Below are 13,128 nucleotides of genomic sequence, written 5' to 3'. Positions count from 1 at the left end.
CTAAATGACTGCCCTGTTTACAGAGTTAGTGCAGAAAATTATTCATCAAAAGTTCGTACTCTTCATAGAAATCTGTTACACCTTGTAAATGACTTACCTGTTGACTTACCTGAGTTGTCACCTGTATCAAAGATGCCACCTGCAGCAGAAAAGTGGAAGAACAAAATGACGAGAAAGTCAAAATCTAAAACAGAAAGTGACACTTCATTTAACAGTGATACGACTAACTCTGAAGATGAAAATTCATACCACTGGATAAGGATGCCAGAAAATACACCGATAAGAGCTCTAAATCTACAACCCATGGGACCAAACAAGACAAGAGAATTCACACACCCAAGTATTAGAGGACCTGTAAGAGAAACAAGAAAAAGCCAGCAAAATGAGCATCCAAAAGGAACACAAACAGAATACTTACCTGTAGATAAGGAACCATTCATACCACAGAGCATCGATAAGGAATATGTACCTGCAGAAACACAAGCCAATTGTTAGGGAAGCAGATGGACAAACAGGGTGAGTAAATGAAGAGTGATGTTTATTGTGACAGCAGAGCCACACAAGCATAACAATAATCAGTGAATGGAGTTTGGATGGAGCTGATAGTCCTTCTTTGGAGCAGGATGGCTGACAGACACTGAGGGAGACCGAATGCACACACCAGAGAGCTTGAGGGGAAGACAGACTGACGAAATACAACTCTGACAGGACACCGGGAATGCTGGACAGACTGGAAGGAAACAGAGATCAGGTAAGTACAAGAGATGAGTTTCAATGACAGCGAATACCAGGAGGTACTCTCTATGAGTCCGCTTCGTATGAACGAGTCCGGACACTGAGTGATGTGAGGTGTGTGCTTTTGTAGTGTGCTAGAGTGATTGGGTGCAGCTGTGCGTGATTAGAACTCAGGTGAAGATGCTCGTTGCGTGATACTGGTGGAAATGCCTGGCCAATGCGTGACATTACCCCCCTCCCCAGGGGGGTAATGTCACGCTCCTGAGGGCCTAAACCTCCGGCGCCGTGGTGGTCTACCTTGTCCACGAGGTGCCGGGAACTCGGGGTGATTGGAGTGGAACTCCTCCATAAGTGCGGGATCTAATATATCGGATCTGGGGACCCAAGACCTCTCCTCTGGTCCATATCCCTCCCAGTCGACGAGGTATTACAGATGACCACCACGACGCCGGGACCGTAGAATGTCCTTGACTAGGTAGATGGACCCTTCTTCCAAAATCAGTGGGGGAGGGGGTTCCTCTTTGTGGCCAGGCTCTGTGGAGGGAATCAGAGGGTCGTGAAAGGGTTTGAGGAGTGATACGTGGAATATGGGGTGGATTCTGTATTGCGGGGGTAACTGTAACTTGTACGTGACTGGGTTGACCTGTTCCAGGATGGTGAAGGGACCAACAAATCTGGGACTAAGTTTTCGGGAGGGCAGTCGCAAGCGGATGTCTCTGGTGGAGAGCCAGACTTTCTGCCCCGGAGTGTAGATGGGACCTGGAATCCTCCTTCTGTCGGACACCTCCTTTGCTCTGCGAACTGCCCTCTGGAGATGGTGATGTGCATCGTCCCAGACCCTCTCGCTCTCCCGGAACCAGTAATCCACTGCGGGGACATCAGAAGGTTCACCATCCCAGGAAAAGAGTGGAGGTTGAAATCCCCGAATGCACTGGAATGGCGTGAGTCCGGTGGTAGGTTGCCGCAGCGAATTCTGGGCGTATTCCGCCCAGCCCAGTAACTGGCTCGAGGAGTTTTGATGACCGTGACAGAAGGTCCTGAGGAACCGCCCCACTTTTTGAATTTTCCTCTCTGTCTGGCCGTTGGTCTGTGGGTGATAGCCAGACGAGAGGCTGACGGTCACACCTAGGAGTCTGAAGAAGGCTTTCCATAGTCTGGAGATGAATTGGGGTCCTCGGTCCGAGACAATATCTTCAGGTAGCCCAAAACATCGAAAGACATGGTTGAATAGGTTTTCAGCTGTCTCTAGGGCTGTGGGCAAACCCTTCAAAGGAATCAAACGACAGAATTTTGAGAATCGATCTACAATGACTAAAATGCAGGTATTACCTCCAGATGATGGGAGATCCGTCATGAAGTCAACTCCTAGGTGTGACCAGGGGCGGTTCGGGATGGGCAAGGGATGGAGTTTACCTGCAGGTAGATGGCGAGGACTCTTCGACATAGCGCATTCCCTACAGCCTTGGATGTATCTCCTCACATCCCTTGCCATATTCGGCCACCAAAAGCGTTCGGATAGCAGCGAGAGGGTGTTGTTGACCCCGGGATGCCCTGTGCCCAGAGATGTATGGCTGGAATGACTGAGATCTACCCGTTGGTTTTCAGGAATAAACCGTCGATTACGGGGGACAGCCCGGCGGAGTTCTGGATTCTGGAGTGGCGACGACTGTAGGAGCGGACCATGTGATGGGACAGACAGTAATTCGATCTGGTAGGATCTTGGCCGGGGTCTCGATGATTTCTTGCTGATCATGGATTCTGGAAAGTGCATCTGCTCGGATGTTCTTTGATCCTGGTCGGTATGATATAGAAAACTGAAATCTGGAAAAGAACAAGGACCACCAGGCCTGACAAGGACAGAGTCTTTTAGCATCTTTGAGGTATTGTAAGTTTTTGTGATCTGTGATCACCTGGAATGGATGTTTGGCCCCCTCCAACCAGTGTCGCCACTCCTCTAGGGCGAGCTTGATAGCAAGGAGTTCTCGGTTCCCGATGTCATAGTTCTTTTCCGCCGGGCTGAGCTTCCGGGAGAAATAGGCACATGGATGGAGTAGTGCGGGAGTACCGTGGGACTGAGACAGGATAGCTCCCACTCCAGTGGTCGATACATCTACTTCGACCACAAAAGGCAAGTCGGGATCGGGGTGAGTCAAGACTGGAGCTTGAGTGAAGGATTCTTTGAGGTTTTGGAAGGCTGCGGCGGCTTCGGGAGGCCAGGGTAGTGTTTTGGGTTTGTTCTTGAGCAGATTGGTAAGCGGAGCGGTGATGAGACTGTAATTGTGGATTAAGCGTCGATAGAAATTGGCAAATCCTAGGAATTCTTTTATGGTTTTGGGTTCTGGCCAGGAGATGACAGAAGTGACCTTCCCCTCGTCCATACGAACCCCTCTTTGATCGATGATGTACCCCAGGAATTGAACAGATGGTGAGTGGAATGAGCATTTTTCGGCTTTGAGGTTCAAACGATGTTTGCTGAGGGTTTTCAGGACCTCCGCAACGTGGTGGCGATGTTCGGCCTCACTCCGGGAGTAAATCAGGATATCATCTATGTAGACTATGACGAAGAGATGGAGGGACTCCCGGAGGACTTCGTGGATGAAGTTTTGGAATACGGAGGGGGCGTTGACCAGACCATAGGGCATGACCAGGTACTCGTAGTGCCCAGTAGGGGTCACAAACGCAGTCTTCCATTCGTCCCCCTCACGTATTCTTACCAGGTTATAGGCGCTGCGGAGGTCCAACTTGGTGAAAATTTTGGCGGATCTGAGTTGTTCCAGGGCCGCAGGGACGAGAGGAAGGGGATATCGGAACTTGACGGTTCCTTGATTCAGTTTTCTGTAGTCGATACATGGCCGTAACCCTCCATCCTTCTTAGCCATGAAGAAAAAACTTGAGGCAGCGGGTGACGTGGATGGGCGGATATACCCCTGACTCAGAGCCTCCTGAATGTACTCCTCCATGGCCTTAGTTTCCGGAAGGGACAACGGGTAGATCCTACCTCTGGGCATTGGAGCATCTGGAAGCAGGTCTATGGCGCAGTCCCATGGCCGATGTGGAGGTAGCTGGGAAGCTCTCTTGGGGCAAAATACGTCCTCGTATGAGGAGTAGATTTTCGGAATCTGGATAGATCGTTTCTCGACGGGGCTTTCGACTGACGTGACGTAGACTGTTAGGGGTCTCTGAATCTGTAAAGGTAGATCGGGAAAACAGCTGGATCTGCATTCTTCACCCCATCTCTTGATTTCTCCTGTGCCCCAAGAGAGGATGGGATCGTGCTTCACCAGCCACGGGCGCCCTAGGCTGATGTACATAGATGCACCCCCCAGAACCAGAAATTGAATCTCCTCTTTGTGGAGCAATCCCACTTGGAGATTGATAGGTTCACATTTACAATGGATACGTGCCTGGGAATGGATATCGTTGGTTATGGGTTGAATCTGGTAGACGTGCGTCGAAGCTCCGGTGTGGAGCTGCAGGTGGCGACAGAGGGCGTGTGAGATGAAATTTTCCAGCTGACCCGGAGTCGATAAGGGCCGTGACTGAAACAGAGACAGAATGGGTAGTTAACTGAACATTGGTGGTGAGGGGGTGTATTTTTTCAATGGTAGAACTGAACACACTCACCAAGGAGCGTACTGGATGAATGGGACAGTCCAGCCTGACATGTCCTTCGACACCACAGTACATACACAGACCCCGGGTCAGCCTCCTCTGTCGCTCAGTGGTCGTGAGTCTACCAGATTCGATGATCATGGGTTCTGGTTCTGGAGGGACGACTGGCTCTGGCGGACGGAAGAGTGCTTGAGGTATTGGTGGGAGGTCATGCTGGTAGACCTTCAAACGGTCAGAGCATCGAAGTGAATGTTGGATGAATTTTTCCAACCCCATGGTATCCTCTAGGCCGGCTAGCTGTAATCGAAGATTGGGCTCCAGTCCGAGCCGGTACGTCGTGAGGAGAGATCGCTCATTCCATCCGCTAGCAGCAGCAAGAGTTCTAAACCGGAGCGCATAATCCTGTGTGGACATGGCTCCCTGTTTGAGATGGTACAATTGTTCTCCGGCTGCTACTTCTCCATCCGCACGACCAAAGACCTCCTTGAAATAATTCGTAAATGTATGAATGGAATTCGTTACTGGCCCAGCTTGCTGCCAGATGGTCTCAGCCCACCGGAGAGCCGAACCAGAGAGAAGGGAGATGATGAACGCAATCTTCGACCGATCTGTAGGATATAAATCAGGCTGCATTGTGAATACAAGAGAACATTGTAACATAAATCCATTGCACTCCTCCGCCCAGCCAGAGTAGGGTGCTGGTCGAGCCATGGGACTGGATGAGTGGGTGGACGGTGAAGAAGTGCTCGTGCTGGTGGTGCTTCGGGAAGTGGTGCAGATGGTAGTAGGACTCTCTTCAGAGAGTCCACCAACTCCTGTATGGGATCGTGACTGCTCATGCTGTTACTGTATACAGGTCCGGGCTTCTGTTAGGGAAGCAGACGGACAAACAGGGTGAGTAAATGAAGAGTGATGTTTATTGTGACAGCAGAGCCACACAAGGATAACAATAATCAGTGAATGGAGTTTGGATGGAGCTGATAGTCCTTCTTTGGAGCAGGATGGCTGACAGACACTGAGGGAGACCGAATGCACACACCAGAGGGCTTGAGGGGAAGACAGACTGACGAAACACACAACTCTGACAGGACACCGGGAACGTTGGACAGACTGGAAGGAAACAGAGATCAAGTAAGTACAAGAGATGAGTTTCAATGACAGCGAATACCAGGAGGTACTCTCTATGAGTCCACTTCGTATCAACGAGCCCGGACACTGAGTGATGTGAGGTGTGTGCTTTTGTAGTGTGCTAGAGTGATTGGGTGCAGCTGTGCTGGTGGAAGAGCCTGGCCAATGCGTGACACCAATGAAGAATACTTACCTGTAGATGAGGAGGCATTCATACCACAGAACATCCATGAAGACAAAGGCATTCCTTTTGTCCTAATTAACCCGCACACAATTATGCAAAACTCCCCTAAAACAGAACCCAAAAGATCTACAAGATATCGTAGACCAGCACAGAGACTCACATTTAGGTCAGCCATCATTAGAGAAACAAACATCAGTCAATACTTTAGGGTTTAATGAGACACCAACCATTCCAAAAAGCAGTTATTCACAATGATATACTTATCCAACACTAGCATACATACCTTCATTCTACATACCAGCGCATTACATGCCATATCCAACACTGAGACCATTAAATTACCCCATATTTGCCTATTAACAGATTTTTAAAAAATAATAATAACCAGAGATGTATAGTAACGAAGTAGAACTACTTCACTACTGTACTTAAGTACTAAAAGGCAGTATCTGTACTTTACTGGAGTATTGTTTTTTTTCTCCTACTTCCACTTTTACTTAAGTACATATTTTCGATGAGTTTAATACTTTTACTCCGATAGATTTTTTATGAGCTGCATCGTTACTCGTTACTAGAGGTGTCAAAATGGTCGATATCGGTTCAGTAATAGATCATAACGGGTTATTACGTACTGACGTCATTTATCTCCTATGTGCGGTGTCGCAATACTATGGCGAAGGACGGAGGCGCGAGGGCGAGTGAAGGCGGCACAGCACACGAGCCGCTGAGAAATGTTGTGAGACTCAACTGTTTATCTCCTCTTGGCTGTTAAAGCGATACTTGTGGATCCAGACCTGGGCGTGTATGAGGTGCAAGTTTTCTCCACTGTGTCTATTATAGATTACCTGTGATAACCGCGTATTATACATACATAGACTGTAACCGCGGCTGTTCTTCCCGCCATCAGTGAACAACGCTTTCATTTCTAAAGCCGATAGCAGCCCTTTCTGTTTAGAAGGTGAAGACAATAACCAATCAAAGGGGTGTAAGACCTCGCCTTTCAGCGTTTATAAAGCAGGCGGGAGAATATTTACATTAGTTTATTTGCTATAAATGCTCATGCTGTCTTCTGTGCATGAGTTTTGTTTGATACATTCAGAAAGAGTGTTTTCTTTGAGCGGGTCAAATTAAGGGTACAGTTCATATATATTACTGCTGTATTAAAGGACACAATTTTATTACAAGTAACCATTTATCTGTCACACCAAGAAAAAAACCAATAGAATTTTTTTATTTATTGCATTTCTTAACTCCTAATGTCGCTAGTTAACACAATCAATACATTTTCCCCCAACACATCCTATAATTTCTAAAATATCAGCCTCTACCAAATGGTTGAGATGTTGGTTTATGGTAAAAGTACCAGAATGAATAAATATACTATAAAAATATGAAGTTTAAGACCAATTTAATTAAAACATAATCAAAATGAAACATTTTTGAATACTAAATCATAGCCATAAGCCATAAAATATGTCAGATTTTCATTTAACACAGTAATATACATGTTTTCTTTTTTTTTACAATAAAATCAAAATCAAGTGAATTAGAACGTTCGTTTACAGCGTTTACAACCAGTAATTTGTGCTCCGAAAATGGGTTTCAATAGCGTTTTGAGTGGATTATGGACTGTTTTTGTGACACACAACTTTGAAAGGTGTGTGTTAAAGCTGTTAAAATCTGTCAGATCTGTGGTTCAAGCATGAGAGAAAAACAGTATTGTAAGTCATGTTTCTTTTCGTTCTGCTTAATGACGTGCCCCCAAAAAAGAGATTTAAAATAAACAAAACAATATGATGTCTTTTGACTGCATTCTTTAATAACTACATTACACAATACTTGTACTTTTACTTTCAGTACTTGAGTAGTAAATTTTGAAATAAACTACTTGCAATACTTAAGTACAAAAAATGTTGAATACTTTAGTACTTCCACTTAAGTATGGTGCTTAAAGAGCACTTTTACTTCTACTCAAGTCACTTTTTGATAGAGTACTTGTACTTTTACTTAAGTCTGGGTCTCTAGTACTTTATACATCTCTGATAATAACTAACTAACTTATAGGGGTATTAAAGCAATATTTGAAGGCATCAGCTTTTTTGTTGGGGAGAGTGTGACCATCCCACATATAGTTTGGGTCACAAAGTAAATTATTTGTATATGTTTTACTTTAATTAATTTATTTCTATTTCTATTTCTATGTGTATGTGTATATACAATGTATTTGAATTACTCAAATACAATTAAATACAATTATAGTGAGTTTGCACTGAACAGTTTAGCTGCATCTTCTGAATTCTGAGTGGCAGTTGAGAGAGTTGAGTTGCCATGACGATTGCAGCGCATCCTCAGACAACAAAGAGGACCTTGAAGCAGCAACTAACTTTTGTTTCTCTCACTTATTACTAAGGTTAGTTAAATTAACGTAATGTCATATAAATCTAGAATACACATGCTTTAATGTATAAATAATCAGTTTTATAACTGATTATTTGATTAATAATTTTAAGATGCCTATGTCATATGGAAGTTTATTCATGTATTCAAGTGAGATTTGATTTCATGTATTTAGAGTGTTTTGTGTATATAACTTACTGTAAATACTTAATTTGTCTTCCTGATACAGTAATGTTAATTCAGCCAGTTTGTGACGACCAATCACTTCTGAAGATAAGAAAACGGGCCAATTAAATGCCAATTGAATTGGCGGAGCTTAGCTCCACAGCTAAAACTGATGAGCCAATTAGAGCTATATCAGTCGGCTGCTGGAGCCAGCTCATCAGAATTGTTGCTTCAGACCCGATCTGAGAGTGAAGAACCCTTCTGCTGAGCTGACTTCCAACGCTGAAGGAAGCATTCCCTTCACCAGTGCGGGGGAAGACATTTAAGCGGTGGTCGAGCTGGGTTTCCCGTCCCCTTGGCGTTTTGCTGGTGATCTAAAAGAGCAGTTTCTACAAACAGCAGAATTCCCTAAAAGAGCACACGGTTGTGTAGCGCGTCTTTTTTAAGATGTCGTTTCGACCGTGCGTTTCTGGATGCGGTGGTTTCCTCGCCCCGGATGACAGGCACGAGTACTGCGTCACATGCTTGGGGGTCCAACATGTTGATGCGGTGCTCGCGGACAGTTCTTGCCTGCATTGCGATGGCTTGACTGTTGCGCAACTGAGGTCGCGGCGAGCTCTTTTATTAGGGCAAGTCACCCCTGCTGCTCCCCGCCAAGCGGTTAACACTCGTTAGCCTGAGGGTTACAGTGGGGGCTATTCCGTCGCCTTCGGGCCCGCCAACCCCTCGCTCCTCATCAGTGCTCATCAGTGCGCCTCATCAGTGCGCTCCTCATTACAGTGGGGGCTATTCCGTCGCCTTCGGGCCCGCAGGCCCCTCGCTCCTCATCAGTCTCTGCTTCGAGTGCGAGGATTGGTCCATCCTTCGGGTTGGCCGCGCATTCATTTGATGACATCGGGGACATGATGTCCATCACTGCATCAGAGGGCGGGTTGACATGCTTTGATGAAGATCCGAACCCCCTGCCACCCCTTGTCAGTGTGGTTTCGGATCTGGAATTGGACATGTTAGCCGTGTTGTCCCGGGCTGCTTCGGCTGTGGGACTGGAGATGACTTGTCCCCCAGAACCGCGGCCAGACCACTTAGATGGGTGCTACGTGGGGGCGAAGAAGGCGAAGCCGTCCCCTTCTTTCCGGAGGTACACAGAGAGCTCACGCAGGGCACCTTTTTCTGCCCAGTCCTCGTGCGCTCCCGCTCTCACCTCCCTCGATGACGGAGTGGCCAGGGGATATGAGGCGATTACCCAGGTGGAGCGTGCTCTGTCCGCAGAGCTGCTCAACTCAGAGAGATTCGCCCAAACACCCTTCTAAAGCGTGCAGGTTATCTGAGTCTCTCACGGCCAGAGTCTACACTGCTGCGGGCCAGGTCGCCTCCGCTCTGCATGCTATGGCCACCTATCAACGCTACCAAGCCGAGAAGCTGGCCAAGATGCAGGAGGGCGGTTCTCCCCCAGACTTGGCAGTAATAGCTCTAGTGGTGGTAGCAGCTTTGGCAACTCAGGTGATGGTGGCCATTCTTGGACAGGAAGCCATCATGTGAGCTTGTGGCAGACTGGCAGCGACCATCGTGTGTGCAGGTGAACTGGCTGCGGCCACTTTGTGAGCAGGTAGACTGAAGGCGGCCGTCTTGTTCATCAATGAACTGCTGGCTTCCCTTCCAGCCGCAACCTAGCACTGTGCTGGGAAACACCCATACATTTTCTTGTTCACACACACACACACACTCATACACTAAAGCCAATTTAGATCAGCACCCGGAGGAAACCCAATCAAACACGGGGAGAACATACAAACTCCACACAGAAATGCCAACTGACCCAGCTGAGGCTCGAACCAGCAATCTTCTTGCTGTGAGGCAAACGTGCTACCCACTGCGCCACCGTGCAGCCTTGGCTGGAATAAAACCATTGAATAAAAATTTAAGGGCAATATTTTTAGCCCCCTTAACATTTTTTCCCTGATTTGCTACATTGTTGTCCAAGGATTGCCTAATTAACTGAGCTTGCCCAATTAACTCAATTAGCCTAGAAATACCTCAACAGATTAACTATAGTTATCAAGTACTTTACAATAGTATAGTTCACATAGGTCACAAAAAATTTATTCCAGATTATTTTTCTTGGAGTCCTACTCTCTAGCCTCACAGTGCTTTGGTCCACTGTCTGCTTCTCCTTTACCACAGCTACACCACAAGCCCAGTGGGAGAGAACAAAATTTCTTAGGTAGTTGTGGAACTCCAGTAATAGGCTGTCAAGGCTATTTATTGACTTTAGACATAGTATGAACTGATTATTTTCTATTCAACATAAGGAAAGTTGAATCACCTAATATTTTTTTCACAAATGATAATAAGTGTATTTTTTCACAAGTCTGTTATGTTAGTGATTATAACATTACCTAGCTTGTTTAATATCACAGATCATTGGACAGCTTGTAGGCTAAATATAGGCTACCTACTCAAAATGTTGGGTTGTTTCAAAAATATATAGACAAATTCAACAGCTAGTTTTATTATTTTCATTTATAACCCAATGGTGTGGTCTGTATATTTTTTCAAACCAACCACCATTTTATCATTTGACCATTGTTAAATAGCCTACACACACCATTTCACTTTACATGACCAAATTTGTATTTCATCCTATAATGAAAGTACAGCTTCAAAATCTCAGCTGCACTGAGATATTAATATATTAAGATACCTTTAAGCATTACAGGTGTTTATTATTTATATTTGACTGGCTTTAAGAACAGCCGTCATTTTGATCGCTCTTATCAATGCCCAAATGATTTGATCTAGGTCTCCACCTAGTGACTATTAATTGATATTGCAGGTAGATCTATTAAATATCTACTGTCTACAGTACGCACATTCCAATCATTTCAAGGCCTACTACTCAAATAACTAATCATCATTCCATCAACTAATTCACATTTTACAAACTCTAATTCTGCTCAGTGCATTTTAGCTTCACTGAGAGCCTTTTGAGACTCAGCGTGTCAATTTACAGACGCGTTGCAGTAATTTGACCTCCCGCTGACTGCAGTGACACAGGAGGCAATCTAATGACAAACTAATGACACAGTCTCCTGGCAACAGCGGACGCTGATGATTACACCTGTGGCTGCCATCTGCATAATCCCACATACCCAGCCACGTCTACAAGAGAAATATATTCTATTCATTTCTTAATTGTTTGCTTTTATAAATCATTAATGGGGGAGAAAGGAGAACCTTGTCATGTAAGACTTCTCAAGGCTCCCTGTGGGGATTCAGAAGGAGTGAGCAGGTGGCTGTGCAGACGCATGAATCTGCCCTGTGAGAAAGGTCCAGAGGGAAGGTATGACTTTGAAAGCATGGTGGAGACAGACAGACGTGCATTCTCCAAATTCAATCCTGCAGCCAAGCAACCAGCTGAAAATGCTGCTCTGGCTCCTCTGCGTGATGGTGTGCCTCTAATAGATCATTGCTCTGGTCAACTGAGTGCTGGGGCACAGGTGCATCTGAAGGTAACAAGCAGAACCCCGTTCGTTAATAGGGTTTATCCTACGTCTGATCTGTGGGTTCCGGCAGGAGCACAAGACAGGCCTCAAACTCCACCAACCAGACCTTCATCTCTGATATATGACAATTCTGAACACAAGAGGTGGAACTCCAGGATGAGACCAGAGGCAGCACTGAAAGCAAAACTTGAAGGTATAGTAATTGCAACCTTTTTTTTGTTCTACAGGTTTGGACTGACTGCAGCAGAGTGTAACAAAAAGCAATTTAAAAGTATCTGACTCTTACATATTTATCATCACATTTCATCTGCTCTTTCATCAGGTTGGACAAATGCACAGAGCATTAAACAACCCTCTCAGGACAGCCATGAAATAAATGCGGTCAGTCATAGCTATGCTCAATTATTCATTCCTGCTACTGTAGCAATACTCTTGTATGCTGTTTGTTCTGAAGTTATCACTTTTACAGTTCTGAACATTAACTATTTATGTGAAATGTGCCTTAAAGAAACGGTTCAATCAAACATGAACATTCTATCATCATTTACTTGCCCCATGTTGATCCAAACCCTTTATGACTTTTTGATGGAGACATTATGGAGTATTTGAAAAAGTTAAAAAGTTACAATTACAATCTTTTAAATTAAACAACTGTGATTGGCTGGGTGATTCTAGCAGCTATATTTTGTTTTCTGAAATAAAAGTTTTTCTCTGTGTTTTGGGATCATTGGCTGTTTCGAAAGTGCCACCTATACCCTCAAATACACTCAAATAGTACACAAATTTGAGGCCTGTCCTGTGCTCCTAGTACATGATTTCAGGGAGCAGCCATTTCTAGGGGTGTCCAAAATCTTAGTGGAGCTTATGTAGTGCACTGAATCAATCCCACATTGCAAGGCAAAATAGAGTCCACAACCCATGTACACTCACCAGCTAGAGAATATCAATTGACTCTTAGCTAAGCCGCGCCCTCCTTAGTTACTGTTGCTACGCCTGTCAAGCTTTTGTGCCTGGCATGGCTTTTACACATAGACTGTAAAATATATGGACGTAGTATCCGTGACGTCACCCATAGGTTTCTGAACACTGCAAAAGAAGCTACAAGTAGGTGCGGCCAACCGTCGCCATTTTGTTCGCACATCATCGCACCCACAGCAGGATACCATACAAGGGCAAAGAGGCGGAGAGTGAGCGGAGCTACAGACACCTGCTAGCACTTTGCTTAGACCTGGCAGACAGACTTTACTTTGGGAGCAACACTTAATACTCTATTTCCTGCGACTCGTTTGTGTTCTGACCACATGTGCTTGGTTGTTCACTATATCAATAAAGTGTTTAGACTTTTAAAAACACTGTAGTAATACATTGAGCCACTAAGCATTGTTCTTATGATGTTTTTCTACA

At 45.3% G+C, this 13,128-nt stretch overlaps 1 protein-coding gene across 1 annotated transcript in view; it reads left to right on the top strand.

Annotated features, from left to right (window-relative positions):
- Window positions 1-9,649: 9,649 nt before the first annotated feature.
- LOC130240077 (spermatogenesis-associated protein 48) overlaps window positions 9,650-13,128 on the top strand; it is a 34,757-nt gene continuing 31,278 nt past the window's right edge. The window contains exons 1-3 of the mRNA XM_056471491.1: window positions 9,650-9,756; window positions 11,307-11,917; window positions 12,047-12,105. Of these exons, the coding sequence (XP_056327466.1) occupies window positions 9,650-9,756; window positions 11,307-11,917; window positions 12,047-12,105 (777 nt within the window). The remainder of the gene's footprint in view (window positions 9,757-11,306; window positions 11,918-12,046; window positions 12,106-13,128) is intronic.

The sequence above is a fragment of the Danio aesculapii genome, chromosome 13 (assembly GCF_903798145.1).
Source record: "Danio aesculapii chromosome 13, fDanAes4.1, whole genome shotgun sequence".
Lineage (NCBI taxonomy): Eukaryota > Metazoa > Chordata > Actinopteri > Cypriniformes > Danionidae > Danio > Danio aesculapii.
The sequence above is the reverse complement of the archived record's forward strand: the minus strand, read 5'-3'. Positions and strand labels throughout refer to the sequence as shown.